The following is a 14,532-nucleotide window of genomic DNA, read 5'->3' on the forward strand; positions in this document are numbered from 1 at the left end:
TTGTGCTTGTTTTGTAAATATGCATAATTAAGTGTACATGGGTTACTATAAGTTTATGATTCTAATAGAATTATTAAATAGTAGCAATAATCTTTTCATCTTTGTACACTGTCTGATTTTGTTTTACTCCTTAAAGTTCTTGCCAGCTCACAGTTGGACTGAAAGGAAAACTAATCTTCTGGACACATAGACGATCTTTGGCAACAAGTGGGCGTTCAGTTCCTCTCCCCCTCCCTCCCTCCGTGGGTCAGCGTGGGCGGCCCCGTGTGGCAGGAGGAGAGCGAAACACGACACCCCGACAGAGAAAGGGGGGGTTGAGAGAACACGAAGTGAGTGAGTGGAAAAAGAAAAAGTCCGTGTCGGAGAAAGAGACGCAGAGAAAGGACAGAGTTGGCTTTGGCTTTTGTGTTCCTTTCAGAGGCGCCGCTGTTTTGACTGTCGGCGAGGATGATGATGTGGAGGAGGAATCGACCATGCGACATGGTTGCAACAAACGGGAAGAAAATTTAGACCCGTCGCATTCCGTTGCTCCAGCACCGACCAACGGCAGCACGACTCCTTCAAACTTCGACCTGCGCCATTCAGACCCGGGCGACTGGATTTCCCCCCAGAGGCTCGGGGCAACTTTTCGCATCAGAAGCCCCGTACTTAAAAACAAATATACCGGCACAAAAGTTTTCGAGCAAACGCCGATGTGTCGAGATACAGCACAGAAGACTAGGTGAAGTTAGCGGAGGGTTTTTTTTTACTTAAAAAGTCGAGCTCCCAATCGGGGCAGGTTCTTTCTAACGAGCCACTTGTGAGAACAACACCGGAGGAAGGAGTGGGGTGTCACTGCTAACTTCGCTAGCTAACTTGGCTAAAGGCTAGCTAACCACAGTGCAAAGTTACCAGTCGACGGGGAAAGTGACTGAAGCGGCACGCCGACGACGACAACGAAGATGAAAACCCCGGGAGAGTCGGGTAAGTCGACGGCCACACTTATTAAAGAAACTTTTCGGGCGCCGCTGTTGTTCTCTAGATGAAAACAACAGCGCGTAGCGGCGGTGGCTAGCTGGTTAGCACGCTAACAAACTCTCCGCTCCAGGGAAAGTGTGACAAAATTATGGCGCTAGGGTGGATCCATCCGAGTCGCTTGTTATTGTTTCAGCTAACCAAAAAAGTGAATCCCACTCACGACCACGTTGTTTTTCCACCTACAGTGGATCGATGGAACCAATAAGGGGTGTTTTTAACTTATTTCCACGGTATTTTTCTTAACATGAATGTGTGAAGCTAGCTGCTATGCTGGGCGATTTACAGTGGGAGCAGTAACTTAGCTTAATTTACCGGGTCAGTGGTAAAGAGTCAGGGTCAGGGCCAAAGTGCGCTGACCCCGACTGCGATAGCTTCGCATTTGAGATCGCCTCGATGCCTCAGCACAGGACGAGCTAAATTTAGTGGAACAAAAGCTTAATTTGCCTTTAATCAACACCACATGTAACAGCTAATGGGTGACTCCTCAGAGCCTTGAGAGTGCACCCACCGCCCACCACACTCCTTAAACCTGAAGAACAAAGGCAGGGAAAGGTCTTTTTAATTCATACTGCAGGGACATAACTTACAGAGAAGTGCAAGAAAAACGGCTAATTTGAGAAGAGAGACCAGGCATCTAGAGATGTATGGCTTGCATAGATTACTTTTCTGAATCAAGTGTGTTGAGTAGGGTTTAAGCCCAGTGAAACGTAAAGCTCACCCACATATATTTATTTAAAGGAAATGACTCCACAGTATCTTTTCATATTGTTGCTGTGTACATTTCATTTGTATGATTTGGGGATTACTTTTCCATTCGTCACCACGTCACAGCCTGCAGTGAAAGGTAGAAAATGGACTGAGGATCCAGGTGATTGGATTGGATCAGGAACGTAATGAACTGCTGTTGCAGTTGATAAGTTCGGTTGTCGCAGAGGTTATCAGACAAAGATAAAATGAAATCAGGAAACATAGTTCCCCTTCCCCTAAGTCCCCTTAGTTTACACAGTTAGCCTCCTGTGAGTGAAGCCATTTGACCTTTGACACACACGTTCATTGGATTTGGGTTTTATCAAGGGAGTTCACGGCTTTATAGATTTCAACCCAGATTTCTTTGATGATACAATTTCATTGTTATTGAATTGATAATGAGTTTCCACCCATAACTCATGATTTCTCCTCCTTTATGCATTTCGGCTCTCCTCGGCTCAGTTTCGTCCTGTATGGTAATCTTGGGCCGGCGAAAATCCAGAGCCCATAATGGATGTTTAAGTGGGGAATGCCACACCGCAACACAACCTCGTAATTAGAGATACTGTGTGTCTTTCAGATCTCTGTGCTGCCTCAGATAACTTTTTATATCTCAAAACAATTATGAGAAAACTCAACTTTTTTTCCCAGAGTTGGGCCTTTGGCCGTGTGTTCTGAGGCCATGTGGGTGTGTAAACATCTTATTCTGGTGGGAAATACAGCGCTGAAATGCTCGTAACCAAAGTTAGCTGTCAGATCTTTTGCTGATGCATTTCTTTTTGTTTTCAGGGTGCTCATTGGTGGCATAGCCCCAAAGTGCTTGAGTCATGAAACAAAACTTTGTGATCTTGAACACAGAGCTCATCACGCAGAAGATGCTTTGCAGGTATCGGGCAGCCAAGTCAAAGTTCTTGACTGTGGTGAATAGTTGGATTATTTTTGTTTCATGTGGTCAGATCATAACCTTTGCAAATAAAATTTCAGGATATTCTCAATATGCAAAAGTGGTAATTTAAGCACCACTCAGACTAACGTGTCATTGTGGCCTATTTCAGGCGTCTGAGCATTGTTTTCTCATGGCTTCCATTATCCAGAGGACCAGATTAGCAAGGGTATGCTGCACTTCCTTTTAGTTTTAAAAGTAGACAGCCTTGTTTTAGCCCTGTCCCATGCAGCAAGACAGCTCCTTTTGTCTATTTATAATGTACCTTCTGGTTTTGTGACGCTGTTCATCTTACAAACAGCTTAAATGAGCTTTTTAATGAAAGTCAGCTTGAATTGTTAGTTTTCAGTAGTTCCTGTTTTTTAGCCTTTATGATATGATTCATGCCAACTTCCCTTGTTACTTTCTTACAATGGTCACAACTCTAAAAGAAGTTGTGTAGCATTTGCAGTCACATCAGTAGGATGTGGGTCATTCTTACATTTTTGTATTTAGACTCATGCTAATGAAAAGGATCAAAGGGCCCCATTGAGTAACACTGATCTGTATCCACATTAGTTTATGCGTGGAGCTACACAGACCCTTTGTCTGTCCCTTTTGCATTTCCCTTGGTGCTGGAGCGTGTTGACCACTTTATGTATATATGGGTCACCCTCCGCTCTCTTCCTATCAGGAAGTCAGCAGTCTGGCCCCACCAGCTCCAATTTTCCACTTGTGTTACTCCTTATATCAACACAGGGCCACATGCGAGACGTCACAGCTGTAGACGGCCCAGACCGACGAGCCGGCACGCTTTGTTGCACTCTGTATGTGTGTGTGAGTGTGTGTGGAGTGAAAGGAGCCATACATGAGCAATTAGCTGGTGTTAAGTCTGGTAAGGGCTGGGCTGCTGTTTATGACTCTAAGCGTATTTATGTGTTTGTGGGTGTAAATGTGTGTGCACGCGCCATGCACACGCGCCTGCACGTGTGCACCCATATGTCTGTCACTGTGTGGCTCTACCTGACATTGATGTGGTCACAACAAAGTGAGTGTTTGACTTTTACCAGCGAGACCAAATTGCCCTTGAGGAAGACCATTTGGTCGCGGGCAGTTGCCTCAGCCTATTGTAATTACAGGAAGAACAACTAGACGTCTTTATACAGATTCAAATAGCTCTAATAACACTGGTTAGACCAAAGCTAATGAACCGAGGGCTCATTTTGTTAAGTAAAAAGACGCTGTTAGTTTCCTTTGGGAAGGACTCTGTTGTGTCACTGTCTCACCATTATACTGAATTATGCTGTTGGCACCAGCAGCACAATTACACTACAAGTTGAGACCAAGTTGTTTGTCTTAGGGAAACTTTCAGGGTAGGTGCTGGCGACTTAAGTGTACAGCGATGTGATTGTGCAGTCTCTGTGTTTTAGGGGTGATGCTGAGGCGTCATGTGCTGCTAGCCGGCTGCAGTTTGTGTAGTGTTTATGTCACTTGACATTAAAGAGGAATGGACGATTAGTTATAGTTACTTGTATTTTGTACTGATGTGCCTTACAGTGTGCAGGTCAAATATTTTTTATTTGTGGAAAAGCAAGTATATATCATTTGTGACAGTAACAGTCAGTCCATAAACATGAGAGCACAGGCCAGGGTCACGTCTCTCCAACAGGTAATGCATCATGACAGAATGCATTTAGGAGGAAAATGCCACAACCAAAAAGCTCTGAATGCCAATGTTGCTCACAGGATGTACCCTTTCCCTGGTTTTCCTCCCATTATGTGGTTACTGTGAGTGATCAGTCAGTGCAAAGGTTGACCCGATCACATTCCTGATTACAACTGAGCCGAGCCCGGGCAAGCAGACCCTGGAAAAAGTACTGCCGTGTGACGTCAGCATTTCTCTGGTGTGTTGTCAAGTGGCGACCCAGGTCAGTGTTGCTATGATCATCTCTCGATGTTACGGCAGCTCTCTTTTCCTGGAAGTGTGTGTGTACAGTGGCTTTAGTGACCCACACAAAGCTGAGAGAATAGACAACAGGTTGCACGAGCTGGGACATGCAGGCCAAACAAACACTGGGGCCTCACGCACAGGAAAGCCTGACAATCAGCCCGAGAGTTGAGTGTTGAGAGACACCAGCGCTTGCAAGTTTTATTTAGGGTTTAAGATGCTCAAGATCCCATTTGTGAATTGCTGTAATTGCGTCAGAGTTGCATTGTTAGCTGTTCTTCAAAAAGTGGTTTCAGTTTGGTGCTTTTGTTTTTTAGGATTTTGGATTTTTCCTGTCTCAACTGAGCTGATATGTGGTACACAGAAGTATTATGAAATCTGTATGCTCCAGTGTTTTAAAACAGACGTTGCTTTATGTCAGAGAGAAAATTTAGAAGAACCTGTTTGTTATTGTTGTGCAGCAGCTCAGATATAGACCATAAGGAATCATTAATTTGTAATGTTGCAATACACTAGTTATTTTGGATCATGTGGTAATTTTCATTTTTATACACACTGTACATCTACCTGACTCATACTGCAATTAGTCATCTCCTGCATTTCCCAGGATGACTTTTAACAATGCCCAAAGACAGCTGTGGGCTGTACATGCAGGTGGAAAAGCAATAACAATAGAGAAACCTTTTTCTGCTGGAGAATAAATGGGTGTTACACCCCTTACTCTAATTGGAATACATCTTGGGGCTGTACTGTATTATGGTCTATTGAGACTACTGTTGGAGCAGAAATTGTTCTCTCTGGCTCTTCGATGATGAATTTCTCTCTCTGTGGTTGTTGAACATCTGTATAAAGTGTTGGGTTTAGAGAGAAGCCCTTGCTCCTTGATAGAGAGGCTGACACCAAAGCCTGACAGCTATGTTGATATTTTAGGTGGAGGAATTGTATTTTATTGTGGGTTCACATTGTCAACATGTATACAAAAGGAGGACACACCACCAATAGCTGTTTTATGACTAATTAGACTATTTGAAGCTACATATTTCATGTGAAATGGTGTGGACATTGTGAAGCCAAGGTGTTCCTAAGCACTATCTTTCTGTGTAATTTCATGAGGAGGATTTCAGTTTTGGAGCTCTCAAAAAGCAGAAATGCAGGCCTGGCTTAGACAGAGTGCTGGTTACCTCCTTATCTGCGCACTGTCATTTGTAAAGGACAGACAGCGCCGCATTTTAGTCCAAAGAATGTCCTCACCAGCTCAGACGTGTTCGCAAACCTCTGCCTGCTCGGTATCTGAGAGTATTTATGATTGAGTGAATCTGTGTTGGCTCTGTGACCGTCGACCCCCAGTAGGGCAGATGAAAGGACAGAGCAGGCCAAGTGGAACCAGCGGCTCGCTTCACCGAGCAGATAAAGAAGGTTCTGCAGCAGGACAGATATCTCTCAAACACCTGACAGGATACCAGGTTTCCGGCTTCAGTGTTGTTCTTGAATCTTTTTAGTGACGCAGTGATGAACAAAGCTCAGCCCTGAACCATCTGCCCATCAGACTAATGGATTTATCGAGCTGGCCTTCTACGTGAAGCTTGCAAAGCCTTTGTTCATCAAAAATGCAGACTGTTTTTTTTTTTACACTGTTTGCCCTTGGAGCTCTTTTGGAGGTTTTTGAACCAAACCAAGGCTGAGAGAGACAGAAGGTGGAGAGGTAGGTTTGTGCTTTGTCTGGCTGTTTTGGCTGGAGTCATCCTCACTGACAGAGGTGTGGAGAGTTGTACTGGGTGTTATGGCTGCCATCCGTGGTACGATGCCCTGGTTGGTTTGGCGTCATTTATGGCCAGGTGGATGGGGCTCGGCCTTCACCGACACGTGAGTCGGCCTCCTGCTCCCTGAGGAAAGGATAAGGGGGCAGACTAGGTGTGGTCCTGTGTGGTTCTGTATAATACTGCCCACATTACCGCTGCCACTTCTAAAGTAGTTATGACCAAGATGCTGTCAGAGCAAAAATATCCACCAAATTCCATATGTTTCGAGGTAGTCTGTTTTAGCAAAGAGGAGTGCTTCGAGGTAGCCTGCCAGGGTATGTTCTGGCAATAAGAGAGACCTACAGGAGGTGGCAACATCTAGGTTATAATGTTTTTACAATGAAATGGGAGCATTGACACACTAAAATGCGACTCTGGCGTTCGTTGGCAATGAGTTGCTGCACTGGTGGAAAGTCTTCCGTAAGAAAAAAAAGTCAGTTGATTTAGAAACCAGTAAAATGCTGCAAAATAAGTTGGATTCACTTTTTTCAAAGGAGGCCACCGTAAGAGCCACTGAGCAGGAACCCATGCCAACAGGTTGCAGAGAGAAAAAGAGCACAGTTTGGGTTTTGTGGTTGTTTGGACTGGGTTGATCCAGCCCAGACTTTCCCTGCCTTTACACTTGTTGGCTTTGCACCTGCATTTTTATCCCACAGTGCTTGATTGAAAATTTGAAATGTCTCGCTTTAAGAAATGCCAAGCAGATTTTTATCCATACTCTCACAAATAGGAATCTTGGTACTCATCTAAATATTCGTTTCTTCAAACCACACTCTGCTGGATAGGTTGCTACCTAAAGCTTCATGAAAAGGCAGGAGAAATTCAAGCTAAGGGCATAATTGAAACCAAACTGTTGGAATATACTGCTTTTAAACCTCCAGAGACATTTTGTACAAGTGTGTCAGTGTCTTGAAGTTCAGTGTGGTTCAAAAGTAAGGACTGCCCACGCACCCTGGGACAGTAAAATTTCTAATTTTATTTAACGGGGCCAACACTGAGTCATGCTACATATGTTTTACATATGTTTGCCTGGTCTCCTCTGAATGTACCTTTGGTGTGTTTAATTCACTGACTCTGTAATCAGGCTAAACGATTGAAGAAGAGCGGTAAATACAGCTAGCCTCCTGCTGAAGGAACCCGATTTGTCGGTCATGCGCAAAAAAGGTCTTGAAGGGAGTTTTTAGAAGAATGCATGTGCATGACAAGTGGCTGCAGACTTCAGATTGAAAGGAAAGATCATTATGCGTAAAAGCGTCCTTGTATCCAAAGTCATTAAATCCAGAGCCAGCACACATTTCAGCTGGCGCTGAGCAGGGGCTGAAAGGAATATGTCTGATATTAAAGGGGACTGTTTCCTCCAGCTGATTTTAAGTGATTTTGACGTACGACAGAACGAGTCAGATCATTTTTACGACACTGGGAGTTTACTTCAACACTCACTTCTTATTATCAGAGGAGGCGCCTATTTCTCACCTGCAGGTTGGCGTACCAGGTATTAGCGGTCGACCGATTCATCTACACAGATAGGACGTTTCAGAAACAGCAGGACAACTGAAAACTGACACAATCAGCTTTTTCCAGCTCCAAACTATCAATAATATATCGGCCTTCCAGCATCCTCTATCAGCTGTGTATTAAACCTCCCATCAGATCTGTGCCACCTGAAGATGCTGTGTGCTCATTGCAGATTTCTTGCAGCAGTGTTTCGATGCACAGCCTGAAAATAGAGATGAATGATGTAATGCTTTGAGTAAATGAAGTCAGAGAGAGCCGGGGAAGGTTTTGCTGACTTTACTGGAAGTTGACATCTTGTTTTGGACACTCAGATTTAAGAAAACCTGCCTGGGTCTGTGAGGGAAAACGGCGAGTGGAGAAAGCGGTGTATGTTCCAGCCGTTGGTCTGTTGGGAACACTGGTTTTTCCTTTCTGTCTTTTATGGCCCTCACAGCTTGTCCTGTTACTCTGTGGCTCTGTGTGTGTGGTGTGTGTTTATGTTTGATGTTATTCTGTGTGTGTTTCATACCTAAAATACATGAAGCCTGTGTTAGCTAAAGGCTAACTGCCTAAGAAAAAATTTCACTAAATTGCACGCAGGCTGAACACACACTCACACCATCTGTCTTTCTCACACACATCTTTGGAGAACCCTTTTCTCCCCATAACAAAAATATACACTGCATTTTCTCCGCGTTGAGCTCAAACGCACACACGCAGAGTATAGCCAACAGGCTGCAGCACATGTCTCACCTCCAGGCAGATCAAAGAAGAAATGGGGGGGGGGGGGGAGGATGTGAGGACCTGGAGACGCTGTGGGGTTTGCAGGTTACAGTGTGATGGCAAAGTCTGTTTCAACCATCCTGCCATGTAACATTGTTGACCAGTTGTAGGTGAATGTGAGTTTGGTGGAACCTGATCCAGCCGCCGCAGTCCAAAACCAGTTGGTCCAAAACCACCATTTTCCCAACCAAAGATTTCAAATTTCATTTAATTTATTCACACCACCAGTAGACAGAGATGCAGACAATCATGAAAACAAGACGGAGCTCTGATGATGTGCATTGAATTTATGCGCGTACAAGATTAAGGTGAATTGTCACGAGATACAGAACGAAGTCCACAACAGGTAAATGCTCTTCTACTGCTCATAATAACTTATAGCAGAATGGTTACAGGAATGTAGGGTTTGAGTTTGTCTTGTTAGTCTCTTCAAAGGTAGGCCATAAATTACATCAGCGATAAGAATGGCACCATTTGATCAGGTCAGCACCATCAGTCAGCCATAAAGATAAGATTCCTTGTCTTCTTTATCAGCTCTGGCATACGTTCTTCATCATTACAGCAACTTAAAGCTGAATAAAAATCATCTTAAAGGTTTTAAAATGTTGGCTTAAGTGGGTCCTGTACGGAGCAGTTGATGCGGAGGTGGACTCGGACCTGGAGAGGTGCGAGTTCACTTCCAGGGCACTGCTGTTCAGGCTGCTGAGCTATGGCAACCCGTCACTCCACATCGCTGCACATCAATCGCATGTATGGGTTTCTGTTTGTGCGTGTGTGTGATGAAGTACTGATCACAGTGTGAAGATGAATTTCCCCTGAGGGGGATTAATAAAGGAATTCTTCTTCTTCTTCTTCTTATAGATATTTGCTTGAATGATTAGATGAACGAGCCAATTAAAACAAGTGATCTGAATGAGAAGGAATGCTGAATCATTAACACTGAAAGAGAATATTTCTTAACATGTTGAATTTATTAAGTAGAAGGCGCTGCCCTCCTTCGTTTGTTAGCCCACGAGAAGTAGATTTGCGACCCGTTCGCTGTCCCTGATGGCTGTTTGAGTCAGTGGCAGTGACGAATGACTCTGTCTTTATTGAAATGTGAAAGTCGCTGCAGTCCCTCAGACACTCACTCACTCACTCATCTCGCCCGCTCACAACATGCACACTTTATTAGGGGGCCTGGACCCCCCACATGCCATGAAAATGGGTGATGTCTGTCTTGCATTACCACACACACACACACACACACACACACAGACACACTCTTTTAATTTTCTCACTACAGCTAGCGAGTGTGGCATGCTCATTTGGGCTGCCATCTCCCTGCGGTGACGCCGTCGTGCCTCTGTCTTTAATGTTTTTACACAGGGAGCGAGCCACTCAGTCTAGAGACTGGAGGATCCAGCTTTAATGCAATAGACTGAGGAATTAAGACTGCGGCGGCTCTGCCAATGAGGAAAGGCTGACTAACGCACCCAGACATCACACATGTAGAAAAAGTCCCTTGCTGGCTGTTTTGCATTTTAATAATTTCACTCATCCAGATCGAATTACTGTCACTGTTGTGCTATAAGCTACAAGTGGTAAACTAACAACACCATGAGCCAATATTGAAGAGCGGCCGCTCAGAACCGCAGCGCTCTGGCAGTAATGACAAATATTCATGTTCGAGTTGAGAGAAAAATGTAGTTTCTTTGTACTCAGTGACAGCCTTCAACACTACAGAGCTAAGAGTTTGGAATTTATACAAGGTGTAACTGACGGCTGATGTTCAACAACAGTCTGCTCGGGTTTCTTTCAGTTCGACTCTCCAACAGTTCCCACAGAGAGCGAGGAAAAGGAAGTTACTGGGACATTTATTTTAATATCAGACATAATTAACAGTATTAGTTGACCAATAATGAAAGTATTGACCAATCTGCATTAAATACAATTTCTTCATCGATATCTTTATAGACTCTCCTAACGTGGGGCCACACGTTAGCCTACACGTCAGTGACAGATACAGATTTTAAATCAGCATATAAGGAAAAAGTTTGGATCGGTGTGTTGTGACTCTCCATACTGTAGTTCAGTTACTGCTGATTCTGTCGGCTTTCAGTACTTGACACCCGCTGTCTGTCCATCAGCCCTGAAAAAGGTTGTTGTCCTCTGTAGCTCTTGAAATTTCTCCTTTTATCCCCGTTCAAGGGCATTGAGGGTTTAAGGATAGAGCGCGTCATGTTTTACAAATGTATGACTTTGGACAATACAGTATAAATGAAATTGACTTCTAGCCAAGAGTGTTAATCACTTCACAAATATGCACATTCCTGTCTGATATTTGCTCTTGACAAACTCCGATTCTAATATGCTGCTGGTTTCACGACTTCAGCGTGTTAAGATGCGATTAAAACTTAAAAGAAAGGATTGGTTTGTTAATTCTTCACTCCCTCCTTGTTTGTTCACATCACAGTCACATCCCTGAACTGAACCTCTAGCATTGTCGCGCTCGTCGTCCCACTAGTTGTAATCAGCAGTGGAGCCTCTTTGTCTGTGTGGAAAGATGCTGAAAGGAAAGCGGCATTATGGGAAAGAGGGAGAGGGAGGCAAGAGGAGGAGATGAAATTTGATTGGCAGGGAGTACGAGAATGAGTCACTCACCCAGCTCCCTGGATGTGGAGCTACAGGCCTATTCTGGGCTGCGGTGACACGTGTATGTGTGTATGTATGTGGTTGCGTGCACGTACGCATGCACACGAGTGTGTACTTGGCTCAATCCAACATCTGAAGTCACCAAACTTTATGTGTGTGTGTGCATGTACGTGCATGCGTGCGTGCGTGTGTGTGTGTGTGTTGGAGGAAAATGAAAGTAGTCTGGTGACCAAACCACAACACAGAAGCCAGATTTAAACGCAGATATTTATCTTCTCTCCCTCCCGCTCTGAAGTCCCCTCCGCTACACCACCACCCTGTAAATCACTCTCTTCTCCATAGTGGCGTCTATCAGCTTCTGACAACTTCACTTATAAGTTGTGTTTGTGTGGCTTATTGCCGGTTGACAGTCAGGATAACAGCCTGGTATCAAGTTTGTCTATGGATCACTGGATTCAGAACATGTCCGTCAGACAGTGTTTTCTCATTATTTACAGTGATGCCGGACAGTACCGGACAGTTTATCCGATTAGGCCATTTAGTCCCCATTGAAAAGAGCCATTGAGATTAATTTAATCTGTTTGCTGTGGTGAAAAGTGAAAACTGGGACGGAGAGCGGCCATCCATCGGTCCCCGGCCTCGGCAGTCTGCATGTCGAAGTATGCTCAAGGAAGATACTGAACCCCAAAATGCTGTGCCATCAGCGTGTGTGAATGCTCGTAAGCAGGTGGTTTAGCTGCAGTGCGAATGTGTGTGAAAACGGGTGAATGCAGATTTTGAGTGGTCATCAGATGAGAAAAGCACTATATAATACAGTCCATGTACTTTGGTTCATGGTTACGTTTCCTCTTCCTCTTCCTCCAGAAACAAGGGCTTCAATATCTTCCTCAATGACGCTATGATGACGTCATTAATCGACAAAGCCGCTTCCAGACTGCGGAGCTGGCTGGTTTGTTGGGCTTAACGTTGGTTGACTTCACATGGCGTCAGCACGCCTTATTTCCTGTGGACAGACAGTGTGTCATAGAAATGTACAAATCAGGCGTGTGTTTGTGTGTGCACATGCATCAGTGCGCGTCTGCATAGAGACAATAGAGCCAAATCTCACTCTCTCCTGGCTTTATTTGTGTTAGGGTTACACACTCTCACACATTTGTGCGCGCGCACACACACACACACACACACACACACACACACACACACACACACACACACACACACACATTCTGTCCTGACAATAGGAAGCAAGCTTGAAATCTGCAGCGAGGCAGTCAGGTAGCCAGGAGCTCGTTACAGCTGAATGTTTTATAAGGTTGTCATTTTCTGGAGGGAGAGCATGCTCAGGCGGGTTTGAGAGCACGTGTACATGCCTGTATGTGTTCTTCTTCCTCACTGGTGCTGCAGATTAAGGAGATAAAAGTTTGAGCTCGGAGATCATCGCTGACGTGATTGTTTGTTTTGTTTCCCATCAACACAGCGGTGAAGATCCTTTCTTGCCTGCTTTCCTGCATTTAATCTGCCTTTTTGTCTTCCCTTTGTGGCCATCAGTGCTTTAATTAGATGCCTTAATGAGATCGAAAGGTGCACCCATTAAATGATACGGGCAAGTGACCGCAGTAACATTATTCTGACATCCTTGATGCTGCTGTATAACCATGGGAGCCCTGCTGAATGCAGCAGGAGCTTCCCCTCATGTTGCAGCATAATAAGTGAGTCTCTGCACACACACATAGAGACACACACACACCAAGCCAGGGTGGGCTGAATCACAGCCTTGGCCGCCTCCTAGGTGCTGCAGAGTTCTCCAGGACGTGACAGGTTTCTGTCTGGCGAGTTTCGGGCGGCCGCTGTGTCACAGATTAGAGTGACTTAGCTGTCTCAGTTGTAGCAGAGTTGGTTTATACACTTAAAGGCTTCGCTTTACAATCCCAGGCTTACTGCTGTGGCAAACGGTCAAACCCCCCGACTTTCTACTGTGTCTTAGCTCTTCTCTGCAGACTTGGAAACGCAACAGCGCAGTTGTCTGTGCTCTGAAACCGCTCATCCCAAATGGCGAGGCTTTGTTTCGTTTGGATTGCTCACAGTCTACGGGAAGCTTCGTTCACGTCGCGAGCTGTTTGGAAGATAGTCGGATAAAAGCTGCGTCGTCCCCAGGAGGCCAGTGATTTAAGCCATTATGTGACTTCACCGATGGCCACTTAAGGCTTCAGTGGCAAAAAGTAGCGTTCCCAGCACAAATTTAAGTCATTAAGTACAAACTCTCTCCTGGAAGATCATCTCGTAGAAGACATTTGAAGACTTTGGCCATTAAAACTCAACACACTTGACCCCCGCAGAGCGAATCCTGCGTCCACTCTTAAAATGATCATATTTAATCTTGATCATGCTTTCATGTACTGTTGGTATTTGAGCAGCTTGTCCTCTGGTCTCTGTCCTTATTCACTTCTGAGACCCTACATTGAAAACACTCATTGAACTCCTCTTGTTTCCATTATTTTTCTGCCGTTCTCTCTTTCTGTGAAGCTTTCTCTTTTCTCAGAGCGCTCGCTCAGTGTCTTTAGTCCTTGTTTGGGAAATGAGCATGTGGCACAAATTTGACCCTACATCTCTTCATCTCTATCTTTTTTTTTTTTTAGCAGACTCTTATTTCTGTCTGTATTTCTGCCTTTATCTCTCACCCCGACTCCCCTCCGTCCTCTCCCAGCCTGTCTCTGTCGGTCTGATCATCCGTCTGTCTGTAAGCCTTATGTAATGGAGGGATCATGTGAGGAGCGAGGTGAGGGTTCACGGCATGCACCTGCGGATGGCCATCCTCCTTTCCCTTTGATCTCTGCTGGATTCTGTTTCTTTCTTTCCTTCTTCACCTCCCTTCCACTTTTCTTCCTCCTCCCCTTCTGTACCTTTCCACCTGATTTCCTCCTCGTCCCGTCTGTTCCTCTGACTCCTCCCTGGCTTTAAGCCACTGGCTCCTGGAATCTAAACTCCATCCTTTAAGGGTAATTATGAGATCAGCTCAATGAGGAGCAGAAGGTTTTTAAACAGTAGTTTGAGGCTCAGGACTCCTCAATAAAGCAGCATTAGATTGTCTGTTGTGATCTCACTGTTGTAGACGGGTAGTTTACACAGCGAGACAAAAATGGAAACCCAGACAACCAAGTCTACACGTTCATCATCTTGATTTAAAATTG

The 14,532-nt window shown here is 44.8% G+C and overlaps 1 protein-coding gene across 1 annotated transcript in view; it reads left to right on the plus strand.

The window, feature by feature from the left end:
- Nucleotides 1-258: 258 nt before the first annotated feature.
- Nucleotides 259-14,532, plus strand: part of erf (Ets2 repressor factor) — a 35,296-nt gene continuing 21,022 nt past the window's right edge. The window contains exon 1 of the mRNA XM_070985051.1: nucleotides 259-963. Coding sequence (XP_070841152.1) covers nucleotides 942-963 — 22 coding nt within the window. The 5' untranslated portion in view covers nucleotides 259-941. The remainder of the gene's footprint in view (nucleotides 964-14,532) is intronic.

The sequence above is a fragment of the Chaetodon trifascialis genome, chromosome 17 (genome assembly GCF_039877785.1).
Source record: "Chaetodon trifascialis isolate fChaTrf1 chromosome 17, fChaTrf1.hap1, whole genome shotgun sequence".
Taxonomy (NCBI): domain Eukaryota; kingdom Metazoa; phylum Chordata; class Actinopteri; order Chaetodontiformes; family Chaetodontidae; genus Chaetodon; species Chaetodon trifascialis.